General features: G+C 49.0%; 1 protein-coding gene across 10 annotated transcripts in view; it reads left to right on the top strand.

The window, feature by feature from the left end:
- The first annotated feature begins 216 nt into the window (after positions 1–216).
- Positions 217–16,876, top strand: part of NEO1 (neogenin 1) — a 176,452-nt gene continuing 159,792 nt past the window's right edge. For 9 of the 10 annotated variants that reach the window (XM_069866752.1, XM_069866751.1, XM_069866755.1 and 6 more), the window contains exon 1: positions 3,950–4,134. In XM_069866752.1, the coding sequence (XP_069722853.1) occupies positions 4,029–4,134 (106 nt within the window). In that variant the 5' untranslated portion in view covers positions 3,950–4,028. Of the gene's footprint in view, positions 314–3,949; positions 4,135–16,876 lie in introns of those variants that run through there. The other variant, XM_069866746.1, reaches the window with a different exon arrangement.

The raw sequence follows: 16,876 nt of genomic DNA, 5'->3' as shown, positions 1-16,876 counted from the left end.
TTTTGTAATTAACGTCAGTGGAAGTTGTTGAGGCCCTTCCCTTGGCTCCTTGGCCTTGGTTCATCTAAGCCAGGCTTATCCTTTCGCACTGACAGCCTTTATTCTGGTATTTCGGAACTGGGGAGTTTTACTTTGCAGCCTAATTGCTGTTCCTCTAATACATGTATGTTTCTCTTCCATTTAAAGATAGACTAAAAAACACCCCAGCAATTTAATCCTGGGTTGACATTGATGCAGGCCATCAACAACATGGAAACTCGTCCTGTAGGAGGAACGGAACAGTTTGCACACAGTCCAGCACTCACAGGACAAAGTATGTTTTCGTGTACTTCACATACTTGCTGCCAGTGGAGACGGGACTGTTTTCCAGGTAGACTGTCTTCCTGTTCCTAAGTCCTCGCCTTTCTGCTCTGCCTGTCTTCCTTAGCCTCCATCCTTCCCATTTCTACATCACTGTCTCTCGTGGGTTCCTTCTTCCCGTTGCCCTTACTGCATCCTACACCCAGCCTTAGGGTTGCACATCCTCCTCCCTTGCCCTGCTCCAGCTCTCCTGTTTGATCCCTTTAGCCCATCAAGTCCTGCTTCAGCCCATCACCAGATAATGTACTGGTCCTGATAACCCCAGTCCTCCTGCATGCCCTTCTCCTGGCAACTTCCATTCCCAGTCTATTTTCAAGTCTTCTCCCAGCAGGCTGGCTTCCTGAATCTGTTTATGAGCTTTGCTTTATCCCTCCCTCCTGGCAGACCCAGTTTCCCGTTCCAATTCTCTGTTCCCCTTCACTGTCCCAGGAAACTTGTCTTTCTCCAAACCTTTTGTTCCTGCCACTCATCCCAATCCAGTTCTCATACCCACCACCTCTTATTCAAGGAGCTTCCTGCTCAGCGTTTCCAGAGAGGACTGGAAGGACAGGTTCCCCACTTGCCCTTCCTACCTGCAGACTTAGCATGGTCCAGAACAGCCAGGAACTGGAACTGCAAGTGCGGCGCCAACCACGGCAGCTTTGGGCTGTGATGGGCTGGCTGAGAACAGAACCATGGGAGAACCACCAGTGCAGGAGGGATTAGCAGCAGGGTTTTCATTTCAGGTTTTGAGGGAACACCTCTGACAAAGTGACCATTCTCCTTTTGAGACTCAAAGGTTACCAACAGAATCATAGAATCACCAGGTTGGTAGAGACACATCGGATCATTGAGCCCAACCATTCCCATCAATCACTAAACCATGTCCCTCAGCACCTCGTCCACCCGTCCCTTAAACACCTCCAGGGAAGGTGACTCAACCCCCTCCCTAGGCAGCCTCTGCCAGGGCCCAGTGACTCTTTCTGTGAAAAATTTCTTCCTAATGTCCAGCCTAAACCTCCCGTGGTGGAGCTTGAGACCATTCCCTCTCGTCCTGTCCCCTGTCACTTGGGAGAAGAGCCCAGCTCCCTCCTCTCCACAACCTCCTTTCAGGTAGTTGGAGAGAGCAATGAGGTCTCCCCTCAGCCTCCTCTTCTCCAGGCTAAACAAGGAAGATGTAGGAGTGCAGAGATAGGATGGGTGAAGGTGGTAGTGGTTTTAAGCTGAAGGAGGGAAGGTTGAGATGAGATCTTAGGGAGAAATGTTTTGCTGTGAGGGTGGGGAGGCCCTGGCCCAGGTTGCCCAGAGCAGTGGTGGCTGCCCCATCCCTGGAGGGGTTCAAGGCCAGGTTGATGGGGCTTGGAGCCCCTGATTCAGTGGGAGGTGTCCCTTTCCTTGGCAGCGGGTTGGAACTGTATGGGCTTTGAGGTCCCTTCCAACCCAAACTATTCTGTGAAATGCTTATAATTTACCTGAGCTATGAACTTCAAAAACTTAACTTTCAATGCAGCGGTTAATGCGGCGCTATTAACAGTGACCGGAGGTAGGATCTTATGATGGGAATTGCTGACCAACTTTACAGGAGTTACACCCCCCGTCCCGCCTTTCAGTCAGTGCTGCCATTTCCAGTATAAATCACAGCGCATTGCTGGTAATCCTTCTGGCATATCAGATATCCGCATAACTCGGCAAGCGTGATATGGGGAAACCCGAACATCCTTCTGAAGAGGCAATTATTCCTCACTGTGACACTGCTCCGGGATATTTTTAGTGGAGGACAAACACCCTGTTTCCCGACAGAATCACTGGACACAATTATAGAAGAATGAAGCAAGTTTCACAATGAGAAACGCCGGAGACACCTGGATTTGCCGTCACGCTGGAGCCGCGGCGCCGTTCCGTTAGTTGTGCACATCCCAACGCGTGTCGGCATCTGCCTCACTGAAAAGCCTCTAAACAAACAGATCCGCAAATCCCTGTGGGTCAGGGATGGTTCCATGGGAATAGAGAGGTGCCTGCATCGAGGGGGACGCCCTCACCACACGCACGGAGGTGATCAAAGCAAACTTCCCTGAACTCAGTCCTCGGGCCCCAGCAGGAGCGGCGCTGCGGTGGAAAAGCCTGGGTCTGTCTGGAACAGATCATTTAAACCAATTTGGAAACGTTTGGCAGTGTAAACGCACGGTCTGGGGGAGGTACCTGCGCTCCAGGGGTGCGGTTGTCCCACGGCTGCTGCTTCTGGAGCCCCAGTACTACATCATTAATGGACTGAAAGAGGCAACTCAATTAGGATAAAACGAGCAAGGAGGCAGAGTGTAAAAACAATTTAGTGGAAAAAATCCAGGGAACAATCGCCGCGATGAGGGAAGGAGGAGTGTGTATTTATAGCGCTGATTGTGTCCTTTGGAAGGACACGGGTCCAACAGCAGGACAGGGACCCGCTGGTAGGGATGCAGAATTCCAGCGGCTGGGATTTGACTGGCAAATGCTGGATGAAATCACTTGCCCCCAAGAGCATGAAAATACACGTCTTTTGTCTTCTCAGAGGAGGTTTGGGCTCTTCCTCATGTTTGTTTGGTTTGGTTTGCGGAGGATCGGGCACCTTACGGCAGTGGAGACGCAGCGATGCCCCTGCTCCTGCGGTTCCGGCTTTGGGGGCTCAGCGGGACCCCCGGGATTCCCGGCTGCCCCCAGCCCGCCGTGTGCAGGCAGCCTGGGGAGGGGGGCAGAGGGGCCGGGCGGGCAGGGCTGGCTGCGGGCACAGGGTTGGTGTGGGCACTGGGGTCAGTGCGGGCGCTTGGATCAGACACGGTGTGGCCAGCACGTCTGGGGAGGTTCTTCTCCCTCTGGACTCGGCACTGGTGAGACCGCTCCTCAAATCCTGGGGTCAGTTCTGGGCCCCTCACCACAAGAAGGATGTTGAGGCTCTGGAGCGAGTCCAGAGAAGAGCAACGAAGCTGGTGAGGGGGCTGGAGAACAGGCCTTATGAGGAACGGCTGAGAGAGCTGGGGGTGTTTAGCCTGGAGAAGAGGAGGCTGAGGGGAGACCTCATTGCTCTCTCCAACTACCTGAAAGGAGGTTGTGGAGAGGAGGGAGCTGGGCTCTTCTCCCAAGGGACAGGGGACAGGACAAGAGGGAATGGCCTCAAGCTCCACCAGGGGAGGTTCAGGCTGAACATTAGGAAAAAATATTTCATGGAAAGGGTCATTGGGCACTGGCAGAGGCTGCCCAGGGAGGTGGTTGAGTCCCCTTCCCTGGAGGGGTTTAAGGGATGGGTGGACGAGGTGCTGAGGGACATGGGTTAGTGACTGATGGGAATGGTTGGACTCGATGATCCGGTGGGTCTCTTCCAACCTGGCGATTCCGTGATCCTCTGACCGGGGCGGCGCTGGGATCGGGGCGGGTCCCCGCGGGGGGCGGGGCGGGCGCGCGCAGGCGCGGGGCGGGGCGGGCGCGCGCACACCTGGCGCGAGGGTCGGCGGCGGCGGGAGAGGCGGGGAGGGGAGGGGGCGGGGGGGCGTGTGTGTGTGTGAGAGAGAGTCTGTGAGCGCGAGGAGCGCGCGTGCGCAGGCGGCGGGGGCGGCGCGCGCGCCCGCCCGCCCCGGTGGCCGCGCGCGTTGAGGCGGAGCGCGCGCTGGGACCGGCCCGCGCGGAGGCTCCCGGCCGCCTCAGCGCTCAGGCGGGCAGCGATGGCGCCGGGGGCAGCGCCGCGGCTGCTCGGCTCCCTCTGCATCGCGCTGCTCCTCGGGCGGCACGGGCCCGCCGCCGCCCGCAGCGCCTCGCACGGCCTCGCAGGTACCCGCGGGGTCGAGGAAGGAGGGGGGAAGCGAGGCGCGGGGCTCCCCCGGCCGGCAGGGGACACTGCTCCCCGCCCGGCGGCCGCCGCCGCCGCTGCCCGCGCCGCCTCACGGGGGAACATCCCGGTACGGGCTCGGCGGGGAGGAGGAGGAGGAGGAGGAGGGCAGCCCGGTACGGGAACGCTGCGGTGTTAGGGGCGGGCGGGCGTCCCGGGGAGAAGGGGGCGTCCCGGGCCGGGCAGCCCCGCGCGGGCACCGCGGGGAGGGGGGCGCCCCGGGGGCTCCCGCACCTTCTCCTGCCGGTGCCGGCACCGGTCCCGCCCCGCGGGCGGCTCCCCCGAGGCCGCCGAGCCCCTCGCCCCGTCCCGGCGGAGCCCGGTGCGGGCGCTGGCGGCTCCCGGCCCCGCGGCGCTCTCCGCTCCCCTCCGTGTGCGGGAAGCACGGGCTGTTTTCCCCCCTCGTCAGGGACGAACTCGCAGAAAGCCTGAAAGGGAATCTGGTCGCCGGTGTTGGATGCTGGGATTTTGTTTTAAAAACTCCCCTCTAGGTCGAATCCTCGTATTTTAAAATAAAGCTCTGTGCGAGCGGGATGTGGGAGAAACTGCTGGTCAGACGGGTGCTTTTGAGGGAGTTGTAAAAGTGAGAGTGGTTAAACCGGCATTGAACGGTGTGATCGTGTTTGGAATCGCAGAAGAGAGAACCGTCCGTGCTTAGGTGCTTAGGTACCACCGTAACCGCGGCTGCTGACTCCTGTTGACAGGGATGCGTTTGCTCATCCTCTCGTACGCTGCCGGCTTTGCAGATTGTGGGTCTGAAGCGGAGATTTTTCAAAAGGACGAAAAGAAAATGATGTTATCCTTGGATTCACAGATCTGCAGAGTTACCTGCAATAGATAAGTTTCTTTTTTGATGTGTAAAATCTCCCCACGTGATGGTTCTTTGTCAGTGTTCCCGGCTCTCCTGACAGCTCGCTGTGTGTAGTTACAGTCGGCTTGACTCTCTCTGCTACGTTAAACGATCCTTTGTGGTTTGAGGAAGTCAAACCGATAGGTGAAGTTTTGTCTGATGAAGCCAAATAAATGAATTGAGTCAGCGAACGGGGAGTGATGGGGTGAAAGTGTGAAATAAAACCTTCATTGCTGCTGACTGTAAGGCAGAGTGGGAATTTAGAAGTAACAGTGTAGTACTTGGAAGTCCTGGTGAACCCATGCTGTCTGCTCTTTCTCTTCGTGGAAGGTGTTTTATGCCCTCTTGATGGGTGCTCTCCTGTTTCGTCCCTGGTAAGGACCAGAAACTGGGCTTTCCCTAACCTGGGGGGTGCCCGTGCCAGTTACGCAGAGGGGGAGAGTAACCCCGGACAGAGAGGCTTTCTTCATTCTTTGTCTCACTGAAGATGGGATGCTTGATGTATAGTGGATGAACTTCATCTGAATTCATGCTATTTCCCACTTGGTTATTATTGTTTTTTCTTAAGTAAATGGTGTGGGAGAGGGGCGTTTGTGTCCCTCTGTGCTCAAAGGAGACGGGGCTGGGTGCGGATGTTCCATGTCCTGCGTGCCAGCGCTCTCCTGTGTGCTTTAGAAGCCAGGGTGATGGCACTGCCCTCTGCCTGGTGCGCTGTGTGAGGCTCGGTCCCTCTGGCGTTCCCTGAGGAGCCGTGTTAGGTTGGGGTGGTGGGCTGGAGAGTGGAGGAGCACCTGGTTTCTGGGACTGGGGGAGGCTCAGCTGCAGGACTCGCGGCTCTGCTCAACACGGCTCGAGTGCTGCTTGCTGCATCCCAGCAGCAGGGTGTTGCTGCAAGGAAGAGAAGCTGGCCTTTTGGCGTTGGGGCAGATGGTGTAAAGGAGCCGAAGTTTGTGAAGCTGGAAGCCTGTATTCTTTGTATGCCTCTGTGTATGTCGAAGCGACATTTGATCCCACCTATAAATAGCCGGTCGTTGCTCTCTGAAGAAAAGAGTCTAGCTGAATTATTTTAGGAGAAAAACTGTATAACTCAGTTTATTTGTGTACCTGTGAGCAATGGGGTGTTCCTTAGCCTGCTTGGTTGCTGTGCAGGTATGGTGCAATGAGTGGCTGGTGTTGGTATTAGACCTGTGGCACTTAACCAAGGGAGTGAAAAATCTAAAAATCCAGAGTAAGGAAGGAGCGGCAACTGGAGCTAAGTCCTACCTCTCGTACCATTTGAAACCAACTTGAGATTATTGTAAGAACTTTGATCTATACAGGATATTCAGAATAAAATGGAAGTGGGTGTCACCTAATTTTCAGTAGAAAAGCTGTGATAACCTATACCTACCTTTAAGGCTGGCAGTTGGGTTATTCAGAGGCAGGAGATTTGTTCTGCCTCTCCCTGCTATTCTCGAAGTCCCTGGAATCAACATGTGTTTTGTTGTAAAGGGCAGACTGGCGCTTTGGGAGGTCTGCAGTCCAAAGCCATTAGAAATTTGTGGGTATGAAAGCTGCACGAGACTCCTGGCACTGCATGGGCCTTTTTGGCCATGTGTTGATTCCAGAGCTTTGGCAGCATGTGTGGCTCTGTAGGATGCTTCTGCTGGGTGGGGGGAGTAGCCTGTTGGAAGCCAGAGAAAGTGGGAGCAGCAGTCTTCTGGGTCCCTTAGATACGAAAGGTCATAACTGGTTTCTGTTTTGTATGTACTTCTTGATTATTTCTAAATATATCGCAAGTTAAAAATAGGGCAGAACTATCCAGGTCTCAGTTACATCCTGAGGCACTAGAGCCTGGGTCTTTGGTTGATATTCCTCTGCTGTATAAATACGGTGTGTGCCAGCCTGCTGTATCCCAAGTGTTGTCTATGATCCGAGAGAAGCCATCTGATTGCTTATCGCTCCTCCGGTGTGTAGGGACGCACACCACTGCACACATGCTGGTATCCACAGGCTGCAGTGCCCCGGTCTGCCGGAACTGGAGCATTTCTGTTCTGATCACCGGTGAGTCGGGCTGCCCCTCGCTGCGGTGGAGGTAAGGCGCTGTCACCTCTCCTCGGCAGAAGGGCCCGAGTCGCACGCGGCTTTTGTGGCATCAGTTTGTGTCATTAGTCATTTGAGAAAGTGGTTTGACTCACTATTGAAGCTGTCTTAATAAAGTAACATTTCCATTTCAGAATTGTGAGCTATGTGTACTCACCTGTGCCCAGTGGAAAAGTGAACAAAAATGGAGTCATCTTTTTTTAAAAATAAGCCCCAATCCCGTGGTTTAGTCACCCCCTGCTGACTTCAGTGCGGCTTTAGTAAGGGTGTTACATATTCTTTACATTTTTCTTTATATACATGAGAATACTCTCATATATGCATTAGTTATATATATTGGTTATTCCTGGTGATGAGATGTCCTTGTTATTTACAAGACCTCATCCTTCAGCCAAAGGTGTTCGGAAACACCATGTAGGCACCTCGCTCAGGTTTGCTGCCTTGCCCAGAAGAGGAGAGTGGGCAGGAGTGAGCCTGGAAATGGAGTGGGTGTTTAAGAAAGGACACAGAGCGATACAATACTTTCTGAACCACAACTGTCAAACTGTAAAAACGTTTCACTTATGCAGCATCAGCTGGAGTCTGGTACAGGGCTTGAAAGCCTGAACTGTCACTAGTCTGGTGTGACAATAATTCCATCTGTAAAAGGTGTGTCAATGTGATGGTAGCTCATTTTTCTAACTGTATGGGAGTTTTAAAGTTTCACTTTGTGTTGTCCATGAGGAGGTATAACTGAAATTCTTGCTAATGACTAATTAACTTCCCTCTCCCATGAGGAGTCTGTCCCAGCATGGAGCTGTCGGTGGGAGGGAGGCCTTGTCCTGCTGCTGGTTAACCAGCTAGGGATTCAGCTGGCTGCAGGGGCGAGAGCACAGCTCCTCCTGCACCCAGCTTCAGTGCCACAGAATCATAGAATAACCAGGTTGGAAGAGACCCACTGGATCATCGAGTCCAACCATTCCCATCAATCACTAAACCATGTCCCTTAGCACCTCGTCCACCCGTCCCTTAAACACCTCCAGGGAAGGTGACTCAACCCCCTCCCTGGGCAGCCTCTGCCAGTGCCCAATGACCCTTTCTGTGAAAAATTTCTTCCTAATGTTCAGCCTAAACCTCCCCTGGTGGAGCTTGAGGCCATTCCCTCTTGTCCTGTCCCCTTCACTTGGGAGAAGAGGCCAGCACCCTCCTCTCCACAACCTCCTTTCAGGTAGTTGGAGAGAGCAATGAGGTCTCCCCTCAGCCTCCTCTTCTCCAGGCTAAACACCCCCAGCTCTCTCAGCCGTTCCTCATAAGGCCTGTTCTCCAGCCCCTTCACCAGCTTCGTTGCTCAACAAAGTTACCAGTTACAGGATGGGCTGCATTGCTTCCCTACAAATGGTGGGAACTGGGTGTGCAAGCCCTGGAAAGCAAGGAGTCTTGGCACGGGGCTAGGGAGGGGCTGTCGAGGCGGTGGGCGGTGTTGGCTCCAGCTGGGTGCAGAGCCCCTGCCCCATTTTGAGGTGTGGGGTGCTGTACAGCTCTGCGCCCGAGCCGTCAGGGGGTGCTTGGAAGACGCCAGGCTGAAAACAGAGAAAAGTCTCAGCCTGGATGAAACAACAGCCGTATTTTACTGATTGGATGCTATTGATTCAGTTCTCCGGCTAAATTGCCAAGATGAAAGTGGTAATCCTGATTAATTCCATAGAAACAGATAAGCACCATTGTGTGTATACAGGCACAGAGTTCTTTAGGAGAACTGAAACCCTAGCTTTATGTGGTATTTCAGATGCTTTACTTTTAAGTGTTTTTTAACATTTAGTATTCATGCTGAAGAGAAGATCTTAATTTCACAAAATAAACAGACTATCAATTAGTGATAAAACTTTTTTGTGTCAGTTTAAATAGCTTTTTTTTAATGAAAGCTGCCCTGATCAAAGGGAGTGGAGGATTGGCAATGTTCTAGTGCTAAACTTTCTTGGGAGTTGGGTAATTCCCCGGAGTATGGAACAGCCATGGGATGTTGGAGTTGTGTAGAAATTGATGAGATTTAATGTTTTGTTTTAATGAAAACTATGTAATATCCCTTCAACAATCTGATTAAGCAGCACATTACTACAAAGTGGGAAGAGTGTGGGTTTTTTACACCATCACTCCACTCGCTGCTTCTGGATGTTTTGGGATACTGGAAAGCAATTGGAGATGTTAGCAGGGAAAAAATCCTTAATACCTAAAAGTGCCTTTTGGAAGGGGCCTGCCCAGCTTAGGAACCTGCTGGCCCCCAAACACCATCAGGTTTTGTTTGTTTTACATTTTTGACTGAGTCTCATTGCCAGTTTTTGGTCTTTGCCGGCACGGTTTTGGTTTGCTGATGTGTACTGACCAGGGCTGAGCATGGCACTTCTAGAGGGTCATGTGTAGTGGGACAATGTTTTATCCTTCCTGTTCCCCATCTTCTGTTTTTTGTAGTTACTTAGTAAGAGATCTTGTCTTGAATTGCTAGGTGATCTCGAAATGGTGACTTGCATGTTAGAGAGCTTTTCTCTTTCCAAGCGTGTTGTTTTGTGTGCATTAGTGGAGAATGTCCTTTGTTGTGCAGTGGCTTGTGCGGCTGATTTGGTAGCGATTGCACTGAAGCCATTCACACACTCTGCTTATGCTGGATTTCTTCATCTGCAAAGTTAATCTGTTGCTAGTCTTTTCCTTAGTGCCTTGGGTAGGTGTTAGCTCACGAGAATGGCTTTTCCCTGGTTAGTTCTGGCGATTCAGTTGGTGTCTCACCAAAGCCCGACGTGTTTTGATAGCCTGTCATCATCTAGTGTTTTCCAGAGGTCTTTTAAAAGTGGAAAAATGGTCTTGTGATTAAATTGCCCACTACTTCATTTGTTAGAAGAATGTGAGTAGACGAGTGTGTTTTGTAGTTAATTGGGTAAGTTTTGAGTCAAGATAACCATACAGAAGTGACTCTCGCCCTGCTTTCTTGTTGTTTCTACTGTTTCATTAAAAAGCCTGGAGCCGTGTGCTTTTGCTGTGTTCCATTGATTAGCTGCAAGAGCACAGGCAGCGTGTTAGCTCCGGGGAGGAGCTGAGCTGGGTCTTGCGCGCCCACCAGGCATTTCAGCCCTCCAGGCCACCCGAGAAACCCCCCATGTTTGGGTGCTGCTGCAGGCCTGCCTGTCCATGTGGATCAGTGTGGATCACAGTTATTGTGTGTTTTGTACTTCTGCCCTCTGCTTCTTTGATTTCACTTCTCTCCTAGTTTTCTAATGGCTCGTGTACTCCCTGCCCCTTGGGTTTTGGTGGGGCTGTGTTTCTACTCCATCTGTAGAGCTCTGGTGAACTTCATCACCTGATTGTGTATTGTTATCTTTCTGTTTGGCTACAAAGCACAGTTTCTCAGTGTTTCCGATTCTAGCTTTCTGTCCTTGCATATATGTGGGCTCTTAATATTTCACCTGTGTACTTGATGTCTTTTTTACATGTCTTCAAGCTGTCACGTTTTGTGATGCTGGGTCAAAGCACGTGTCAGTAGCCAGCACAGTTCTCTTTCATTGTTATTATTATACTTTGATAAATTTGTCTTGTTTGATGTTCTTTTAGCTTTTTTGACGTGTGTCTGATGATGTTGACTGAGAGGTGAATATAGCAGCGCAGCCACTGTGTGCGCAGTACCTGTAGTTTGGGGTTTGTACCAACAGAGGTTTAACTGGGGTTTCTGCCCTATTAAAATACGGTGTGTTTTTCTCCATCTATTTAATGTTCTGTGTGTAGTCTACAGCCAGGTAACAAGGAGTGTGTTTCTATAAAAGTTTTGGGGTTTTTAGTGGTTTTTTTACCATGATATTTTGAGCCATGGAAAATCACTTTGTCTTTGCATTTCTGTGAATATATGAACATGTATTTTTGTGTCTCTAATGCCGCACTCCCCACTGCATTGTCTGCGATGAGAAAGCTGGGCCAGCATACTCAGATACACGATGATTTCTGTTCTACCTTACTTTAGGCAGAGAGGTGTTTGTGTTGCAGACATTGCTTGGACTGGAGCCCTTGAGGCAGTCTAGTCCATTTTCAGCTCAGTTTTTAGGGTGGTGTCCGGCAGCTTACTTCCACTTGGGCTGAGGGGGCATCCGGGTCTTCTGCATGGGCTCCATTGCTCTCGATTTGCTCTGTAGTTGATGAACTTGAGTATCTCTTCTAGCATCGCTCTGTGGTTTGTGCACGGAAACCTTATAAAATAACTAGCAAGAAAGAGAGCCACAAATAGAGGTGTTGGGATACTCTTTCTAAAAGTAGAACAGGCTGCCAAGAGCCATTTAAGTCATTAGGCTTGTCATGGGTTTTAAAATCTCTAGAGCGTGTGCTGAGAGGGGAGTGTAGCTTTGAGGGCTTGCTGTCACGTTGGTTAAGTGACTGATCAAAACCAACGGCTGTTGCAGTGTAGCATGTAATAGAGATTGGAGCTGGGCATTAACAAGAAAAAGAAGTATTTCCAAAAGTGATTTATAAAGCCTATTTGAAAACAACAGGGAAGGATGTATGAAAACTGCATCTGGAAATGTTTGTTGCTGTGGTAGGACCTCCACACAGTTTGTAGTGTGCTGCATGCAGCTGGAATTGGCGTTTTCGGTCTTGGGCTGTCAGTGCTCACAAAGCAGAAAATCCAGGTATGTTACTATTGATTTGTGAATTTGTTAACCAGAAATGTGTCTGGACAGATATGAAACATGGCAGATTTGAAGTCATTGCCAAATATTAATCCTGTTTTCGTGTGTTTAGTTTCAGCTTTTCAAGCTGGCAGTGCCGTTAAAGGCGGAGGACCTGCATCGTGTGCCCTTCCATTTGTTTTCACAAGCATATTTGGAAGCTGTAGAGAACTGGATGGGTTCCCTGATCTGCTGCTCCATGTGCCTGAAGTGCTGGTCTTATTGGAAGGGCGAGGTGACAGGAGCATAGGGGAACAGTGTTGAGGGAAAGCCAGCCTGCCTTTTCTGGGGGCAGAGATTGTCTCAGTACTTGAAAATGAAAAGCTTTAAGAACAAAATACATCAGTGGCTTCTGTCACCATATGAATCTTTAATATTTACAGCATACAGATTTCAGATCTATAGAGTAAAATTTTGTCAGAAAGTGTGCATTTTTTTTTTTAACTGAGTTAGCTAATAGTGTTTCATAGCAGTTCTTGTTTTGATTGATGATTAATTCAGTGTAGTTTTAATTACTGTTTGTGTTGGTTACTTCCCCCCCAAATTTCATTTGTCTGACTGGTTCCAAAGTGGGAATAAAGCTGCAAGTTTCTTCTTCAGATACGCAGCCTTGACCAAAAGAAATCTGAAACTACTGAATAGGTTACGCTTGCTGAGAGGGATAGCGACCTGGTGATTCTTGGAATGCGCTGGCTGCTTAACCTGCTCTGAGTCCAGGCAATTCCATGGCATAGAGGGACACTGCCCTGTTTTTCACACGCGTGCGTTGGGATGGAGCGCTGGGGCTGCGTGCCTGCTGGGATGCTGGCGTGAAGGCGATGTGCTTGGGCTTTTTGGCCAGGACAGGCAGAGGGCTGCTCCCTCCTGTGCTGTGGCTTGTCTCAAGGCAGTTTGGTGGCTCTGCAAAGCCGCCCAGAGGAGGGCTTTCTGAAATGACTTTGTTATTCCACTTTACTTACAGAGGTGATAGTACAGAGGTAGAAGTCGTTATGCTGATAGACCTGCCTCTACCAACCAACATAATGGTGCGATTCATCTTGCCATGTTTAGGTGCTGGTGAAGGGACAGCTCAGGGATCGTGTCTGAAAATACAGGATTGTGTTCTTATTTGCATGTGAGGGCAAACTTACAGATGTTTTTTGGGACACACTGTTTTTATTAGCATTAAGAGCTATTAGAGAGCATACTGCAAATGTTGGGTGTGACAGCCCTTCTTCACAATTTTCCCAGGTTGGCTCCTTTTCTGGAATCTGGCATGGCTTGTCTTGTGTTTGAAGTGTAAAATAGCTTATTTACCTTAATCTTCACATGTACTTGTTTGCTTCTACCTAGTTCAGGGCTTCAGAGACTCTATTTTAGGTTAAGTAGTTTTTTGCTACTATCGATCTTTTCCTTATCTCCTTATTTGAAGTTATGGTCATATTTGAAAAATATGTAAATACTAAGAGGATGTAAATACCAAGAGGCCAAAAAGGGCTTGGATATCCTCAGCGACTTGGTAAACATTTGGGGGGGGGGGCTTTATGTAACTATTTTGAGATGCAGGTGAAAGAAAATGCGTGCAGACCATGGCTATGGGAAATGTAGGGTCATACTGGAACCACCGAGGTGTTTTCAGTGGTGCTGTTGAGTGTAAATTGGTGTTCTTCACCTTTCGATTTGTTTTATTTGACTACGGGCAAGTGGTATTCCTTACAGCTGAGGTAACTGTCATAGGTCTGGTCTGAAAAGAGGAGGCAGAATCTGCAAGGTAACACCACAGTGTGTGAATAGAGGTTTACAAATTTCAATCTGGAGGCTTTTGGATGGAACAGAAAATGGTTTCTGAACAGGGAGGGAGGAGAAGCTAGGAATCAAATGCATCCAATGCTGGATCTGATATATTCTGACTTCTAGTGCTAGTTAAAGGCTTATTCTGGTTCAACTCAATTGAAATATCTTCTTGTGCTCATGGTAACAGCATTATCAGACCCAAATCTGAAATGTTGTTTTTTAAAGTGGTGTTTTCCAGTTGTTTCTTTATTTGCTGTTGTTGCCGGCTTTTCATTTTACTGTGAAAATCAATTTAAAGGAAAGAGGACAGCATTCACAGTAGCTGGAAGTATCTGTCTGTACAGGATCGGAGCTGGATGTCTATTTGATCTATTTTATTTTCTTCTCTCTGGAACGTACTCTGTAGGCAGCATTGGTTGTGACTTCATGGTGAAGATGGAGCTTGTGCTTTGGAGTTCGATCACCTGGGCTTTCGTGTTCATTGTGCACAGGCTTTATTACTTGGGTATAACACTCTGAAACATGTCCTTTTTAACTTTCATAAATGAGCAACGACCTGTAAGAAACAGATTTTAGCCTTTATTTTTTGTCTTACATGATCCTACAGAAACTTTTTTCCCAATTTAGCTTATAAACAGGTCATTCCTGTTTCTGCAGAAGGCTGTGAAGCGTTAACAACCAATTGTTTCTGTTACCGTTAGAGGTTAATATATGGAACTTAAATCTAGTATAGCTCCTGTAACATGAGAAATGTTATTGTTCATGTGCATGATGCAGGGCAGTGGGCGCACGGAGCGGTGGGGAAAGGGGTGAGCGGGTCTTTTTAGAACCAAAAGAAGGCCTTTGCCTCTTAGCTGCTGGTGGTGTCATGTGCCTTGCTGAGTTATTGCCAACTGCAATGCCAGATTCGCTGGTTGGCCCTGACTGCAATTCCCTTGGGATATGAAGCAGCTGGACTGAATTGGTAAGCTGACCTTCAAATCACAGCACACTCAGTCAACTACCTGTGTCACGAGCATCTGATTTCTTGTGCCTCGTTCAGTCTTGCTGTATGGCAGAGTATGTATTTAGGAAAGAAAGTGGATTGTAGGCAGACCTGACAGTTTGTATCAGCAGCCCAAAGACTGAAAATGTATGTATTTTTAAAAAATGTAAGACTCTTGTCACAGAGCAAAATTAGGGAATCTTTTTAAGATACAAAATGCACTTGAGAGGCTCTGATGGTTTTAACTTTGTCTTGCAGTGTCAGATAGAGAAAGCAGTTTCTTTAGGGGGAAGGCTGTGTTTGCTTTGTGACTTGCTGTGAAGCTGCGCGATTCTGAAGGTAGTGAGGCTGCTCAGCAGAGCTCTGTGGGGAATAGGGCTCCTGAGGACTGGAGTGGGAAGGGGAGGATACTCTCCTCCATCCCAGGACTGGAAAGGATAGCGCTTTCACACTTTCTAGTTGGCAGCAATTAGCTTTGCAAGTAAACATTGAAGGGATTTTTAAATCTGTGAAGAGGACTATAATTATGAGATCTTTAGTACCTTAATGTGGTCTGGAAGGTGCACTGTGATTGAATAATTTTATTTAGTGTATTTACTTGGCTAAGTAGTTGCATGGGAAATCCAAGCCTCAGTGCTGTACGGAGGGCCTCCTTCCTTGGGTATGTTTTCTTTCAATTAGTGCCATGCTTGGAGCCTTTCTTTAGTGCCTCTTGTACCTCAGTGCTTGTTTTAAACCACTTTAACCCTTTCCCACTTCTTTAAACCACTTTAACCCTTGACTGCTCCCGCCTGAGGCTGGATAGTGCTTACAGTAGCTGGCTGTGCCTATACCAAGGCTTGAAATAAGAACTATTGCCTCCTCATTTGGCCTGTTCTCTGTTCCCTGGTACATATTAGTGCAAGAGTCTGTTCTGCTTAATGAACACTGATAAACTTTGGTTGCATCCTGCAGGAATGTATGGCCTTCTAATAATGAAAAGGTATCACAAGGTTCTTAGAGGTCTTAGTTTGTCTGAAGCTCCAAAAAGGCCATTAAGGTTGCGATTTAGTCATTGCCAGTATTGTGAGTCCTAAAGCTGTCCGCGTTGTCTCCTAGGCCGTAGCTGTAGAGAGGTGGTTGTTCTCTTAGAGGCTCGCTCTCCTCCCATGGCCGATATTTGTGTTGCTTGAGAGAGCAGAGGAATGTCTGAGGCCGCAGCGGGGGCCAGGGAGGCAGCCAGCTGTCGGTGGCGGCAGGATGGAGCTGGGCTGGGGCAGGCTTCATACCCCCTGCCTGTGAAGAGACGGGGCTGGAGCCTGGCAGATTGTCCTTCCCCGGGTGAGGAGTAGCTCATGCACCACACAGCACCCTTGTCTTGTGCTACGGGAAGAAATGAAGGCTGAATTCATGCAGCTTTATTTGCCGAAGAAGTGAAATGCCATTCTGTAACTATGGACACTAAAGACCAGGATTACAACTAATTGCTTTGTACCTGAGGGCCCTTGCCCTGCCTTGCCACTCTGATACCAGCTTTGTCCAACAGCTGAACCAGAACTGCATCAGTTTTTAGTGGTGACAGATGCTAGAAAGACGAAGATCATAAACCCTCGTCTCTAACATGGTGGCTGTCAGAGACAGAGCCTCCCACACTCCATCGTGGCAGTCTGTCCAGGCGGGTCCTTGTTCCTCGTTTGCTCTCGCACTGGAAGGCTTTTGCAGAGATATAAATAGATCCCGAGTTTTACTTGGCAAGAAAAACTCATATACTATGAATTTCATTACCCCAAAGACAAATGCAGAAAAGCTGCTAGGAAGTAAATATGTTCAAATTATGTTTCTGTCAACACAATTGATTTGGCACATGACTTAAACGTGAAAATTTACTTTTTTGACGTCTGATGTTGAACAGTTGAAATATTGTTATAGAACGTAGTCCAGTATGAGGTAAGGACAGGTTATGTGGAAACGTAACTGTGCATTTATCCAAGCATTAATGATGGTGCAGCCCTTTGATGTATCCTTCCCTTGAGAAGTGTTATGAATCGCAGCCTTAGATGTTAACAATGGCAATACCAAGTCAATTCTTTCTCTGAAAACTGAGTAGCTGATCAATATACAGAGGCTTTTTGTGCCAAAAATTGATTTTAACACCCCTGACCTGTCTTTAGCTTTCCTGACTCCTTGGGACGTTATTTTAACAAACAGGTAGAGAAATATCTTTTCCATGGGTCTCCGTTGTGTGGTGCGGTACAGGTCAGACAGAGGAATTATATGTATATAGTCATTGCAAGTGTTTTTCATGTGAGCTAAAGAATGTAGTTTTTAATTCAGAC

The sequence above is a fragment of the Phaenicophaeus curvirostris genome, chromosome 12 (assembly GCF_032191515.1).
Source record: "Phaenicophaeus curvirostris isolate KB17595 chromosome 12, BPBGC_Pcur_1.0, whole genome shotgun sequence".
Classification (NCBI taxonomy): domain Eukaryota; kingdom Metazoa; phylum Chordata; class Aves; order Cuculiformes; family Cuculidae; genus Phaenicophaeus; species Phaenicophaeus curvirostris.
This window is presented reverse-complemented; position numbering and strand designations above follow the sequence as displayed.